The 15,240-nt window shown below is 38.8% G+C and overlaps 2 protein-coding genes across 2 annotated transcripts; both read right to left on the bottom strand.

The window, feature by feature from the left end:
* Positions 1-1,668: 1,668 nt before the first annotated feature.
* On the bottom strand, positions 1,669-5,827 carry LOC116336390 (extracellular calcium-sensing receptor-like). The gene is made up of 11 exons (XM_031760260.2): positions 5,562-5,827; positions 5,051-5,283; positions 4,883-4,974; positions 4,356-4,535; positions 4,076-4,264; positions 3,518-3,976; positions 3,143-3,352; positions 2,933-3,056; positions 2,597-2,790; positions 2,182-2,463; positions 1,669-2,091 (listed from the first exon to the last, which is right to left on the bottom strand). The coding sequence occupies exons 1-11, from the start codon at positions 5,825-5,827 to the stop codon at positions 1,669-1,671; spliced, it is 2,652 nt and encodes an 883-aa protein (XP_031616120.2).
* Positions 5,828-10,166: 4,339 nt separating this feature from the next.
* LOC116336383 (extracellular calcium-sensing receptor-like) lies at positions 10,167-14,096 on the bottom strand. Its single transcript, XM_039622345.1, has 12 exons — positions 13,912-14,096; positions 13,539-13,777; positions 13,329-13,420; positions 13,040-13,219; positions 12,752-12,940; positions 12,410-12,631; positions 12,149-12,334; positions 11,826-12,035; positions 11,592-11,715; positions 11,280-11,473; positions 10,916-11,197; positions 10,167-10,589 (listed from the first exon to the last, which is right to left on the bottom strand). Exons 1-12 carry the CDS (start codon positions 14,094-14,096, stop codon positions 10,167-10,169), a joined length of 2,526 nt encoding a protein of 841 aa, XP_039478279.1.
* Between the last annotated feature and the right edge of the window lie 1,144 nt (positions 14,097-15,240).

The following is a 15,240-nucleotide window of genomic DNA, read 5'->3' as shown; positions in this document are numbered from 1 at the left end:
CCAGCTCCAATGAACCTGGGGAATGGGGGTGTCCACTGGGGTCAGTGGGGGAGCCACTACATAGCATCCAGAAGACTGTCTGTGTATTCAACCTCACCTCTGGCGCCAGTGCCCACCTCTCAATTTTAAATACATGTAGACATTGAGGGTTCTCGGGAGGGGCTGTGCTGACACCTGCTGTTTTCTGGCAGAAAGCACCATGGCCCTACCGTGTTTTAAATGCACTTTAGAACAGCATGCAGCAACACCACATATGAGCAAGTGGAGAGAGGTATGGGGTCTTCACACCCCCTTTCTCTGTTCGCCATCAGGGGCAGGGGGCCAGGCGGAGGAGTTGGCTGGGCTCTGGGATCCTGGGTCCCCCTGCTGCTGCAGGACCGGGGGCGGTCCGCTTGTCTCCACCCCAGGGCAAAGGGCAACATCTCCTGGGTCTGGGGGAGGGCTTTCCAAACCAGCAGGCAATGGCTATACTGACAAGTCAGATGTAATAATCCTGTGCCGACCGGAGCTCCGCCAGACCCTTAAGTAGAGTGCTCCTGATGAGGCCATCAGCTGCAACTGATGACAACTGACGAGCGGCAGGTGTGGCAGCCCACACACACGTCACACTCCTCTTCAATAACTCCACATTCCTCTTGAGACACTCACACTCTTGTTCCACACACATCTCGCCACTCAACCACTCGCAGGTAATCCAAGGACAGGAAACGGGAACAGGTCCAGGGGTATCTATAAACAGGAGAACACGGTCAGAAAACAAGCTAGAGATTCACATGGGGAAAAACGGGTTTGCCAAGGTTGCACTAACACAGGTTACTCAACGATCCAGCGATGAGAAGCACTGAACCACCATCTTAAATAATGGTAATCAGGCAGATCAGCAGCAGGAGAGTAATCAGGCCAGGAGCGTGGATTAAAGTCATGAGCCCAAGATGAGCTCCACCCAGGGAGACAGAGGAGGCACGAAGATCATGACACAAATGTTGCTCATAATAAAGACTGCATGCATGTAAGTGTTCTGTCTCTCCAGATGCCATTTTACATATGAAATGTGAGTCAATTATTTATTTACTAGACAAAAATTTCATAAAACAGTATGGAACACTGAAATCCCATCTGTACTCCGATCGTATTAATCTTTTCTGTATAACAATTAACTTCTATTAAACTGCATATCTCAATAGAAGACTAAAGGCATTTAAAATTCTTATTTCTCAACATTAATGAAACATTTGTACCACAAAAAAAGTAAAAACAACACAACATTGGACTTCTTTTATAATGGTGTTTTTATTTTATGAATGTGTTTGTTACCTAAGCAATTTTTATAAAATAGATGCAATGCAGATTTTTTTCAAAAAGAGTAAAATTTAAAAGAAATTAAGAAATTTGTCAATTTTTTTCTTTGACAACCTGACATATTTTGTCAATTCATGTCTGAGTGAATATTTCTGATTTCATATAGCTTAGTAAACACTGATAATAGCTAGCAGACAGTGATGGAAATGCAGCTCTGTCATAAAATTTTAGGATATGTCACAATTTAATAAGACAATAAACAATCATATTTTTTAAATGATATATGACCAGATAAATAAAATGACTGTATTCCAGCTGTTAACATTTATAAAAAGGTGAATTACAGTGGCAATGGTTACATTTGCTTTCCTATCTACCCATCAGATGTTTTTTAGTGTTTTTCTCAGGCCTCAAAAGAATGATGAAGCACTTTGGAGCAAATATGCAGAACAGCAAACCATAGCTAGAGGCAAGGATGGCAAAAATCTCAACAGCAACTGCATATTTTCCAGGAGAACTGACATAGGCAGGAACAAAAGCCACCCAAACAGCACAGAAAATCAGCATGCTGAAGGTGATCAGTTTGGCCTCGTTAAAGTTGTCTGGAAGTTTTCTGGCAAGAAAAGCCAAGAGGAAACTGGTGCAGCCCAGTAGTCCAATGTAGCCAAGTACCAGAGAGAAACCCACCACAGAGGCAGTGGCACACTTCAGAGTAACTTTTAGCCCTGGGACATCCAGGTCAGATTTGGGAACAGGGGGGCTGATTGATAGCCAAATAATGCAGATGATAACCTTTATGGAGAAGCATTGTACAAAATCAAGTTAATTTCTGTAATCCCATTAAGAGTAATAGTTTATGGTTTCAAAAAGTGCATGTCACACCTGCACACAGGTGAAGAAGAAGACACTTCCTCTCTGTTGGCCTGGACCAAACCACTTCATCAAGGCTTCAGCACCAGGCCGAGCTGAGCGAAACGCTGCCAGAACCACAATGGTCTTGACTTTGAGGCAGGAAACACAAAGCACAAAGCTGATCCCGAAAGCTGCCTGCTGGAAACGACAAGACCAGTCTGATGGACGACCAATGAACACGAGCGAGCACAGGAAGCAGAGCTTGATTGACACAAGAAGCAGAAAGCTCAACTCTGAGTTGTTGGCCCGGACCTTAACATGAGATTTGGAATATCATTATTATCAGTTTCTGTGTATTTTTTCAAACGATTCCTATATGCTTAATGTTTTGGAAACTTTTCTCAAAACTGTACAGTGTCTCTGTTACACAGATATGCATTCTCACCATAGGTGTTTGACGATAGTGAAGGAATACCACAAACACAGCTGTTGTCACAGTGAGACCAGAAACAGCTACTGCAGTCAGGGTAATTCCTAAGGTTTCATTGAAAGAAAGAAAATCCAGCTGGCGGGGGATGCAGGCAGTTCTTTCAGCATTAGACCAGAACTCGGATGGACATCGGTCACAGTGAGGGGAACCTGGGAGAAGAAAATACATACAGTAAAGCGTAGATGTGCTGAAACTATTAAAGCCAGGATTATGATATAATAAAAGACTGATGAATTAAAATTGGAGTACTGAATAGATTAAATGCTTGTGAGGAAATTATATCTTCCTCACCAGTTGTATTGCTAATCTCCCCATCAGCACATGGGATACAGTCAAAACAGCAGACAGGTTGACCTTTTCTGGTTGCCATCCGTGTACCTGGGGGGCATCTTTCACTGCACACTGAAACGGGGACCTAAACAACAGCAAAATAAAATCCTATTCTCATGTATACAATGTATTATGGCCCACAAAACATTTTAATTCTCCTATTTTAGCTACCTGATTGGATCCTGTTGTCCACTGAACAGCTGACTCATTAAGGTGGAGGTCAAACCCATCCACACGACCAATCAAAACAAATTTTGCTGGGCCCTCACCAGTGTTCTGCCAGTTAAGAAGGTCATACTTTGCATGGATGTCAGCGCCTTGGAAATAAAGCTGTTCACCCTGTGGTGTGGTGAAGTTTACTTTGGCCACATGCTGCAAGAGCTGGAAATGTTGAAAGAGTAAATATTCAGTAACTATTCAGTGTTTTAGTAGAAAGTACTAGTCTGATTTTATGTGGAATTGTAAATTCTTAATGTCCCGACTGCAAATGTAGCTTTTGAAAAACGGTGTACATGGAAATTTTGGAGTGAAAGCAATGTTACTAACCTCTATGGGTTTAATATCTGTTGGAAAGGAGCAAGTGGAGTTTTCATTTTCAGAATTGCTGTCTGTGTATGGGCAGGAGAGTAAGCTGTGAAGGGCGTGTGCTGCAGCATAAACTGCAAGGTAGACATTGTATGTCACTCTTAGCTGGGAGGTGTCAGTAAAGTGATTCTGTACTTTTTCCAGGGTTTCTGTACCACTGCAGGGTTTAGAAGCATATGAAGAGACAGATGTGAAACCAGGACTACATTTAAACTCCTTTTCCCAAAATTCTCTTAAGAACTCATCATGAGGACGATGAGATGGATTCAAACTTCTGATATAATTTCCAAATCCAGGTATAGTTAAACTTCGAATGGCCACACCAAAAACACCAGCTGCCACTTTGCTTGTAACTGGATTTTGGAGCAGATCCCCACTGGTGCTCCAAGCCTCACTGGCCAGAAACTGCCTGTTAGTAACCTAGTGAGCAAAAGGACAAAGTCAGAATAAAAGGAAAAAAATATTCTGTTACAAAACTCAGTTCTGTCTTGCATTATGAATTTTATTATAGTTTCTCACATTTAACTTGTCAAGCTGCAGGAATAATTCCAACACATCTGTATACCACGTGAAGATCAAAATCACCCTTGCAGCTGAGGCCTGAATTGTGAGTGCTGCTCGTCTGGCATCATTCACAATACTTTCCCTTTGAAGAGTCTCTACAAATGCCAGACACACCTCAGCTCCCTGAATCGCTTCCTCAAATATCTGAAATGTACATTAAAAAGCATAGAACCTTTAGATTTGTGTCAAACAGTTGTGAAGATTTCTTGCAAAGATAAAATCGCAGATAAACCACCTTTAATGCAACATGCCCATAATCATTATCTACTATCACTGCTCCAATCCAGGTCCAATTGAAATGTATGGCAAGTTGGGCAAAAGCCCTGGCTTGGTAAATATCACTGGCCATGGTCCTGAAGAAATTAGGATATTGACTTCTATCACTCAGACAGGGACAGCTAGCTGTATAACTAATCTGAAAGACAAAAAAAAATCATACTCACCCATAAATATATATACATATAAATATACTGAAATATATAGTAAATTTAACACAGGGTTCTACTATATAGCTGTGTTGCTAGAGTCTTCGTAGTTTTGTTTTTTCAGCAAGAGTAAATTAATGCATTACTCGTGCACTATGATCAGTCAGAGTAAGAGTAAGTAAGTTGTATCACGTTCATTTATAGATTTGTGGGTGAAAAAAAACATGTACATTGTACATATATATATATATATATATATATATATATATATATATATATATATATATATATATATATATATATATATATATATATATATATATGTAGTACAACTCACTAAAGGTACAGAGAGAGGCCCCAGGATTCTGGCGACTGTCTGAGTTGTTGCAGATGAGGAGCAGCCAATGATCAAAGGAATGGGCTTATCACCTGATGACATTGGAAAATACAGTCAGATAAAGTTAGAGTTTAAAGAAAATTAATAATACTTGATTTACTGGAAAACTAGATTTATTACCTCTTTCTTGTCCATAACCAGACTGCAGGGCTGTTGTGTTACAGTTAGTGCTGTCTCCACCAACCAGCGACAGTGCTGCCTGCGAAGCCCACTGTGGGAGGCCACAGTTATCACGGATGTGGTAGCCCAGTTTTATACCTGGTAACAAGTTTGTACTATGATTTATTTCCTCCACTGCAAACACCATAGCATAGATGTACTGCAATGGAAGATTTTGCACCCTGGGAACCCAGGATAAAAGAAAAAAGTACAACATTAGGAACAATTATGAAGTTTTTTTATGAAACTGTTGCACTGTAACAGTTTGTAGATTAATTACTAGGTGATATTCATATATCATGATATTATTAACAAGAATGGAAAGAAAATAATTGACTGCATTTGGAATAGAAAAGACAGAAATAAAAATAATAGAGTTCATCTTCTGTTTTTTTCCTGTTTTTCCAAAATGCATTGAAATTGTACAGTTATAAGAGTAAAAAAATGCATATAGATTTACCCAGTACAGGTTTTGTTGTAGGGCAGCTGAGTGAAGTCATAGTTTATAGCTGGAGGATTGTAATGAAGATTAAAGAGCCCACCAATAACTACATCTCCATCTTCAAATAAACCCTGGTCTCCAGGTGTACCCCACCGAGAACAGGTCACCGTCTGAACCACCTGCACCCCCACCTGGAGCCCCAGCTGCCTGCCCACAAGCCCTACAAGGAGCAGGGATGGAGCAGTGCAGGACCAAAGAATGAAGATCCATTTGGCCCAGGACATGGACAGAGCTGTTCTGGATATTTCAAATATGCATATCATATTAAAATAACTTCTCAATGGTGTATCATACATTTATAAAATTTGCAAAAAAAAAAAAATCTGTATTGCTAAGGTTAAACAGTTCCCGAAATACCTAATTGTATTATATTTTTCTTTATAAAGTAAGAAAAATACTTGTTCCTGGATGTTTACTGCTGAAGGAAAACATTTCAAGACAATATGACAACAAAGATAGCTTCCACTAAAAGCTGGCAAGATATCTGAACTGACATACCTGTCTCTTGCTCTGCAAAACAAAGATGTTGTTCTAGGTATTTATAAGAGCTATAAGGCTGATATTTAAAGCAGTAAACAAGATGAGCAAAACATCACTGAGGGTGACTGCTGTGTGCTGCAGAAACTGGAGTATTTACCTGGAGGGCGGTGACTACGTAGACCAATAGATTTTCCTTGGAAACATTTTGTTGACCAGGTTTAGAAGATTTAATTTGAACTCAATAACAACGGAAAAAAAAACACACAGACCACACCCATTCAAAAGGTTGTTTTTATAATAGAAATGTTTTGTAATAGAAATGGAGCTATTTCACTGTATTATTTAGGTTGATGAAAATATTGCAAATAATAGCCAACAGTGTTAATGGAAACCACGTGGTGATGAAAGCCTGAAAATCTTCAGAGATTTTTGCAGCAACAGTTTTACAAGCTACATTTGACTCTAACTCAACATTTGGCACTTAAGCCGGGATGCCCAATGCTTTGCAGAGGCACCCCCATGTCTCCGGGGAATAAGAAACAGCATATTTGACCTGCTAAAATATCAAATTTGCACTAGACTGAAAACCTGACAGATGTTAACAAATATAACCAAGCAATGAGTTCAGGTCTTCCCCTACACCTGGAGCTGAGAGAGCCAGATCTGGTATCTTGTATTTTGGAAGGAGGCCATAGTGTTGACACTTAATCGCTACCAGCTGACGGTGAGATTTGCAGCTACATCTGTCACAAGACTGCTGCAGCTCTGGTGAGTTTTGCATCCATGAGTTCACACAACAGTGACAAAGACAGGGATGCCTATTCAGTGACTATTCCTGACTGTGTACAGATGTGAGCTGTTCACATAAATCTAATCAGTTATGATTAGATAAGTTAACATGTGATTTGACTCCAAAATAGGAAACAATAGTAATACAAAAATGCAATAAGCTGTACCACCAGGAGCAATAAAACATTATAAATCCATGCAACTTGGTCATGCTCAGTGACAAGTATGTGTAAAAAATATCCCTGTATTTACCCTGGGAGATCTATTGTGTTAAATTGGGTTTGGGCTGTTTTAAATTAAATTTCAATCCACATATTCAAGTGTGAACCACCAATGATTTGTCCTTCAGAATAGATACTTTTATATCTACATGCAGGCAAGTGTGCAAACAGTGCAGGTTGTGTCATAGCAGTGTGAGTTGTCAGTATGACTAGAAAAGTTTTATATAGTTGTCAGTCCATTTTATTCAGTTATATAGGTGCTTGTTCACATGTACCACACATATGATTATCATAATCCAAATGAGCTTGCACTTCTTATTTGAAAAGAATTATACAATGCAAAACAAAAAAGGATTCACAAAGGAAAAACGTTTGATTAAATTGTTTGAATCTGATCTATAGTTGAAGCTTTAATCCTTTTCTTTTTTCACTGACAGATTGCACCAGCAAACCATGTTTTGCGTGTTATTTCCCATGGAGTTAAGTCCTATTAAAAGGGTCATGTACAGAGTGCCAAGGAAGCTGTGAGGTAATTTTTATTGCATTGTGCTGTGTTTTATGGTTTTTCAGAAAACATGGCACATTATTCATATACAGGGTCATGAATAATCAGGGCCATTCTTATACTTCTTTGCCCTCAGACTGCTGATTTATTTGTCATTCCTAGGGTATTTAAACGTAAAATGGTAAGCAGAGCCTTCAGCTTTCAGGCCCCTCTTTGAAACCACCTTCAGGTTTTGCTTCAGGTAAACAGATACCCTCTGCACTTTTAAGATTAGGCTTAAAACTTTGCTTTATAACAGGTGTAGATCAGGTGACCCTTAATTCTCTTGTGCTGCAACAGGTCTTTGATGGGGGTTTCCCGTAATAAATATTTCTTCTTCAGTCACGTCTTTTCATTCTCTCTGTTTATACCTACTTTGCGCTTAATCATTATTATTATCTGGCTCTCTTCCTCTTGTCTTTTGTCTTGTCCCCCTCTCCTCACCCCCAGCTAGTAGTGGCAGATGGCTGCCCCTCCCTGATCCTGGTTCTGCCAGAGGTTTCTTCCTGCTAAAAGGAGATTTTTTTTCTTCCCACTGTTGACAAATGGTTGTTCAAAAGGGTCATCTGATCACTAAGATTTTCTTTTTTTTTCTTTTTGTAGCTTTTTCACCTCATAATATAAAGTGTCTTGAAATAGAAGTTGAGTAGAAGTAGAAATGAATTGAAAAAAAATCATGTAGGACACTTAAAAAAATAAAAAATAAAAAATAGAATAGTTTGGCTGAAAATCAGCATTTCGAAGAGCATTTTGGTCACTCATATAGGAGGACATCGTAATTTGAGATATTTATACATTAGTGGAAAAAGGAAGAGAAGCTCCAAACAATTTGTACTCCAGGTCACTATGACCCTTTCATTAGGTTTCACTGCTGGCAATCATCTGCACTAAGGTGTAAACAGCCTGCAGTATGTATAGGAATTTCACAATTAAATAAAAGAAAGTGGAACATGGCTTAAACATGGCAAGAAATGACACGGCCTCTACTTCTATTTGGCCTCTAAATGATTAATGTAAATGGATGCAGTAACAATAGATTAAAATATTATTACGGTTTTGCTTATTTATTATTATTATAAATGGACAAAGTGATATTCAGAATTCCTTATTATTATTAAACAGACTTGTTTTCTTTTCTTTAAGTATAAAAGCATAGAGTAGTTTCATATAACACGTTCAAGGTCATGGCAACAAATTCAAACGGAAATTACATCCAGCTTTTCAGCTTTACATGCAAATGAAAAATTGTTGATTGGGAAGGAACCTGTTCATGAAAAAGCCCCTGCAGATTGCCCCTGTCTCAGAAATGGCACTGTAAAGAATCCACTCAGAGAGGAAATTATCTGAAAATGACCTGCAGAGAGTGCCCTTACGCCAATATACATGAACGGCGTAGGCTCTCGTCTAAAACACGGCTGTGAATAGTTGTAGGGTGGTTAATGTACCAACCTCAAATCATTATTCTGTGCCACACATAAAACATACTGTCTATTCAAAATGGTTTACAGGAAGTGGCAGATGTCAGTGACTAAAATACACAGAGTCAAAAGTGACATACGGTGATGAGAGAGAGATGCGAGTAGAAACACAGTTAACCCCAAAATTACCTTTAAAAATAAAACATGGACTAACAGTGCAATCCATTAACTTTGTTGTATTGTTATTGCAAATTGTATTTGGACTGAGACAAATTTCTTTGGGTCAAAGAAAAGCCTGTTTGCACTGTGATAAGAGTGCTGTATGTAAGCCAAAGGCGAGTTATTGTACATTACTTTCAAAGCAACCAGAGGAAGGATCAGAGTACCAATAAATGGTATGACACTACCATCTGCTGGCCATTACTTGGTACATGCAGTTTTAGCAAAACCTACATATTACTCCATCTTTAAAGTTACTTGTGTATGTGACATCTACCTATTTATCATGAACTTTGATTGTGGTATATATTTATAATATATAAGATATTGAGATATGTGATCTGCCTGACAGATCAGTCCTCTCTGTATGGAGTGTGTATCTTCCATTATCAAAGTCCAATGCCATTTTATTTATTTACTACCGAATGATATCATAAGTTGCCTCAGCACATCTTTGAGTATTTGATATCTATAAGTGTTTTGGGTTGGCCTGTTGTCTTTAAACTGGTGTATAATGGTTGTGATAAGTTGTCCTGAACTCTCAATTTATTATTAACATAACATATTAGTAAGTTACAAAAGCAATCAGTTCTCACTGAATTTAAATCAGTTTATGTGGATGGCATAATGAAAAAACAAAAAAACTAAAAATGGCCAGGAACAAACAAAGTGGAGCATTTTACTTGGTTTTGGTGCAGGTTTTAATCAAAACTCGGCAAAAAAGAACCACTAAATACATTGATACAGAACACATAATTGCATTTATATTGGATTCTCTCCTCTATTATTTACTAACAGTAGAACACCACTACTTTTTCTAATTCAATTCAGTTATTAATAAAAGACAAATGTAAAAAGAATTCTACACTCACATTCGAATAAGAAAAAAAAACTATCGAGCCATAAGATGTTTCTTTGTGTTCTTCTCAGGCCTCAAAAGAATAATGAAACATTTGGGGGCAAAAATGCAAAGCAGTAAACCATAGCTAGAGGCAAGTATTGCAAAAACTTCCACAGCAACAACATACTTCCCTGGAGAGCTAATGTAAGCAGGCACAAAGGCCACCCAAACAGCGCAGAAAATCAGCATGCTGAAGGTGATGAGTTTGGCCTCATTGAAGTTGTCTGGAAGTTTACGAGCAAGAAACGCCAAGAGGAGGCAAGTACAGGCCAGCAGGCCAATGTAGCCTAGGACAAGTGAGAAGCCCACAACAGACTCCATGGTGCACTCCAAGGTGACCTTTGACCCTTGAAAACCAAGATCACTTTGAGGCCTGGGGGGACTGAGAGACAGCCATATAACGCAGATGATAACCTGTATGGAGAACAAACAAACCTCAAAGTTATTATTATTTAAAAAATTATTATTATAATGAAGCATGGGATTTCCAGTGAAATTTTACTGTAAAAATCATGCCCAAAAGTAATATTTAAATGTTCTTACTCCACTGTTGTTGCCCACATTTTTTAATGTACCTTATTTGTACATTAATGTCCTTTATTTGTACATTAATTTACTTTATTTGTACATTAATTTACTTTATTTGTAGATGAGACAGCTAACAGATTGTGAGCCACTATAGAGAACGGACACTATTAGCAAACATTCTCATTATGTCATCAATACAGGAATATGTGCACCTGTATACAGGTAAAGAAGCAGACACTTCCTCTCTGTTGCCCAGGGCCAAACCACTTCATTAAAGTTTCAGCACCAGGCCGAGCTGAGCGGAAAACAGCCAGAACCACAATGGTTTTTACCAGGAGGCAAGAAACACAAAGCACAAAGCTGATCCCAAATGCAGCTTGCTGGAACCGGCAGGACCAGACTGACGGGCGGCCAATGAACACAAGCGAGCACAGGAAGCAGAGCTTGAGCGACAGAAGAAGGAGGAAGCTCAGCTCTGAATTGTTGGCTCGTACCTGGATATGAGAAAAAATAAATAAATATGAAACAATGAATCAATACTTTAAACTCTATTTCACATTTTGTCAAAGACCTCACCATAGGTGTTTGACGGTAGAAAAGAAACACGACAAAGACAGCGGTTGTCACAGTGACACCAGACACAGCTGCTGTCGTGAGAGTAATGCCCAAAGTTTCATTAAAGGAAAGAAAGTCCAGCTGGCGAGGGATGCAGGCAATTCTTTCAGCATTAGACCAGAACTCAGACGGACACTGCTCACACTGAAGTGAATCTGGTAAAGAAGTGAGGAATAGCAGATTGACAACAGGAAAATAAAAAGTGCAGATGAACTAAAAGTAGACAAGGGTCAGGGTAAACACTACCCCAGAACTCTGCTTACATTTTCTTACCAGTTTTATTGCTAATCTCCCCTTCAGCACATGGGAAACAGTCAAAACAACAGACAGGTTCCCCTTTCCTATCTGCCATCCATGTACCTGGGGGACAGCTTTTACTGCACACTGAATCAGGCACCTAAATAAAAACCACAAGACACATGCCATAATCTTATAAAAATTGACAAGAACACTACTTTCTGCAGCAAATTTATCAGTAACCTTATGGCAGTTTGTTAATCTGACTACCTGATTTGATCCTGTGCTCCACTGAATAGCTGACTCATTAAGGTGGAGGTCAAAACCATCTACATGACCGACAACAACAAGTTTTAGCGTCCCCTTGGGTGTGTTCTGCCAGTTCACAAGGTCATACTTTGCTGGGGGGTCACCTCCTTGGAAATAAAGCACTTCTCCTTGTGGTGTTGTGAGATTCACTGTGTTTAAGTGTTGCAATAACTGAAAGCACAGTATTGAGAATATAAAAAGCCTTAATGAAAGTGCTTTATAGTATTCAATCTTTAAGTCCAGCACTCGTGTTTAATAGCTCACACAGTGATAATTATGATCACCTCTACAGTTCTGATGTGTTTTGGAGAGGAACAAGAAGAGAGGTTGTTTTGAGGGGGGATGTTTCCACTGGGGCAGGAGAGTAGGCTGTGAAGGGCGTGGGCTGCAGCATAAACAGCAAGGTAGACATTATACGCCACTCTTAGCTGGGTGATGTCGCTAAAGAAATGCTGCACTTCATTTATGGACTCTATCCCACTGCAGGGTGGTAGAGAAGCTTTTTTCACATGGGATGAAGTAGAAATATTGTGTGAGGCATTCACAACACTGCATCCAAACTCCTTTTCCCAAAATTCTCTCAAAAAGTCATCATTAGGATAATGAGATGGGCTCAACTTTTTTAGATAATTTTCAAATCCAGGTATTGTTGAACTCCGAATGGCAACACCAAGAACCCCACTTGCCACCTTAGAGATGGTAATATCTTGGAGAAGATCGTCACTGGTACTCCAGGCCTCACTGGCCAGAAACTGTCTGCCAGTCACCTAAGGAAATATCAAAATAAGGAAAGTTTGCAATAAAAAACTGTGGTTTTATTTTTCAGAACACAAGTTTGTGTTTACTGATGAACTCCTGTTCTACTAGTGTCAATATATTTTGCTCACATTTCTCTTGGCAAGTTCCACAAATATTTTCTGTACATCTGTATACCAGCAAAAGATCAGAATCACAGTTGCAGTTGAAGACTGGATCGTAAGCGCCACCCGTCTGGCATCACTCACAATAGTTTCTCTGTGGACAGTCTCAATGAATTCTAAACACACCCTTTTCCCCTTAATCTCTTCCTGAAATACCTGAAATAGGTCAAAACAACCACTATGTTATCTTTTATTATATAAGATGGACACAAAGATTTTATTCAGCAATTTACAGCATAATAGCAAAACATACACCTGTATTGCCATTTGACCATAATCATTGTTCGCAAGCACAGCTCCAATCCAAGTCCAGTTGAGGCGTATGGCCAGCTGTGCCATGGTTCGAGCTTGGTAAATATCACTGGGGATTGTTCTGAAGAAGTTAGGAAAGTTGGACCTGTCACTAAGACAGGGGCAGCTAGCCAAGTAGCTGATCTGTGAGCCACACAAATATCAGTTTTTTACAACTTACGAAACATATTAGCTGTTCAAAGATGACTATACAATATTATCATCAGTTGTTTTTCCCATTATAAAAACTTACCACTGGTACAGAGAGAGGCCCTAGGATCCTGGACAGTATCACTCCTGTTGTAGATGCATGACCTCCAATGAGTAAAGGAACAGGCTGAACACCTGATGATTAGATAAATAAATAAATAAAAACAGCATCTTTACACAGTCATAGGATCATATTACTTGTTGTTTTACATGAACTTTGCAAATTTTAACTTCATGACACTTCAAATCAAACCTGCTGTCTCTCCAGGTTGTTCATAAGCTTCAGAATAAAGTGTAGAGGCTGTTAAATTGCAGTTGTGTCTGTCTCCTCCAACCAGTGAGAGAGCACTTTGCAGAGCCCAGGGGTACCGGCCACAGCTATCAAGTATATGATAACCTAGTTTTATTCCTGGTAGCAGAGCGCTGTTTTGATTTACTTCCTCCACAGCAAATGCCATAGCATACATATATTTTAGTGCTTGTAATTCTAAACTGAGACCACAGGAGGAAAAAAAATCATAGTGAATTAAACAACCTGTGAAAGGTAAGGTTACAGGATATGATTTCATAATATGAAATGATACATATTGCAGCAAACAAACAAACATGCTTTGAGTAAGTTTTACCCAGTACAAGGTTCATAATGTGGCAGTCTGGTGTAGACCTGTTCTACAGCTGAAGGTATGTAATGCAAACTAAAGAGTCCACCGATAATCACATCTCCATCCTGGAAGACACCCCTGTTGCTTGGCGCACCCAACTGGGAGCACACCGTCACCTGCACCCCCTGCAGTCCCACTGGTTTACCCATTATGCTGACAAGCAGCAGGGAGAGGGCTGAGGAGAGCCACTTAGTGGGATGCAAGGGGAGCCAAAATGTGGAAGCAGCCATTCTGGATATGTCACACATGAATGTCAGAAAATTCATGAATCATAATTACAGTAAATCTAGTAAATGTAAAACACAATTCAGCACAAAACAGTTTCATCAAACCTGTAAACTAAGTCAAATACACTTTTACTAAATAAAAAAATTAAATTAAATCCTTTAGGGCTTCATCTGGGTTCTTCAAGAAGAAAGGGCATTTTAAACAAAAACATGATTTCACCTGGTTACAAAGTCCCCACTATCTCGACCAACACATATCTTCCTCCCTCTCTGCACATGTCAGGTGTTGATGTGGGTATTTATAACAGGTGGGAAGCATTTTGAAAGGAAGTAAAACTGATGACTCAAGCAGGAGCTAAAATAAAATGACTTCTCTCCAGAGTAATAGTGGAAAAACACTTGAATGATAACAAGTAATTAGCATGCGTGAAGTTGGCAGTGGTGGGTGTGTGTATGAGAGTACAGTATGGTTCCTGGTCCATGGTTTTGTCAAGATTGCTACTATTACTACAATTACTATTAAAATACTATTCCCCTGCTATTTGCAGGTTCAAAATAATATTTTAGAAATGCTGTATCATTTTTGCTTACAGGAACAGAAATGTATTTAGTGTACAAGGTTCATCCAGACTTGTTCACATCTGAACTATTTTATTTTATTTTATTTATCTGCAGTATCAGATGGCTCAAAAGTATTGGTGTTTGCAGAACTGTCAATGCAACACAAAATATCAAAATACTGTAATAATAATAATAATAATAATAATAATAATAATAATAATAATAATAATAATAATAATAATAATAATAATAAGTAGAGCTTTTAAATACAAGGAATGAACATCTGCAAATTCTTGTGAAAACCTTATTTGTCAGAAAGATTTCCAGTTATTTCCAGAATTCCAGTGCAACACCTTAACTTGTTTAATAGTTGTTTTATTATGTGTTCTCAAATTCTCAACATTACATTATTATAGATGATTCAAACTCAAGTGAAATTACAGTAAAGTGTAAAATAAGATGGGTGAATATTTTTTCTATATAATCTGTGGTCAGTGTAGCGCAG

The sequence above is a fragment of the Oreochromis aureus genome, linkage group 14 (assembly GCF_013358895.1).
Source record: "Oreochromis aureus strain Israel breed Guangdong linkage group 14, ZZ_aureus, whole genome shotgun sequence".
Classification (NCBI taxonomy): domain Eukaryota; kingdom Metazoa; phylum Chordata; class Actinopteri; order Cichliformes; family Cichlidae; genus Oreochromis; species Oreochromis aureus.
Note: the sequence above shows the minus strand (reverse complement) of the source record. Positions and strands in the feature narration are given on the sequence as shown.

What these genes read in the sequence shown, in the direction of transcription:
- LOC116336390 (XM_031760260.2), bottom strand. Translation starts at nt 5,827, where the DNA reads ATGTCCTGGGCCAAATGGATCTTCATTCTTTGGTCCTGCACTGCTCCA. An exon ending in AGAAAGAGGTAATAAATCTA is followed by an intron (nt 4,975 to 5,050) that starts GTTTTCCAGTAA and finishes CAATGTCATCAG; the next exon opens with GTGATAAGCCCATTCCTTTG. An exon ending in TCTTCTTCACCTGTGTGCAG is followed by an intron (nt 2,092 to 2,181) that starts GTGTGACATGCA and finishes TTCTCCATAAAG; the next exon opens with GTTATCATCTGCATTATTTG.
- LOC116336383 (XM_039622345.1), bottom strand. Translation starts at nt 14,096, where the DNA reads ATGGGTAAACCAGTGGGACTGCAGGGGGTGCAGGTGACGGTGTGCTCC. An exon ending in CATTATGAACCTTGTACTGG is followed by an intron (nt 13,778 to 13,911) that starts GTAAAACTTACT and finishes CTGTGGTCTCAG; the next exon opens with TTTAGAATTACAAGCACTAA. An exon ending in ACAACCTGGAGAGACAGCAG is followed by an intron (nt 13,421 to 13,538) that starts GTTTGATTTGAA and finishes TCTAATCATCAG; the next exon opens with GTGTTCAGCCTGTTCCTTTA.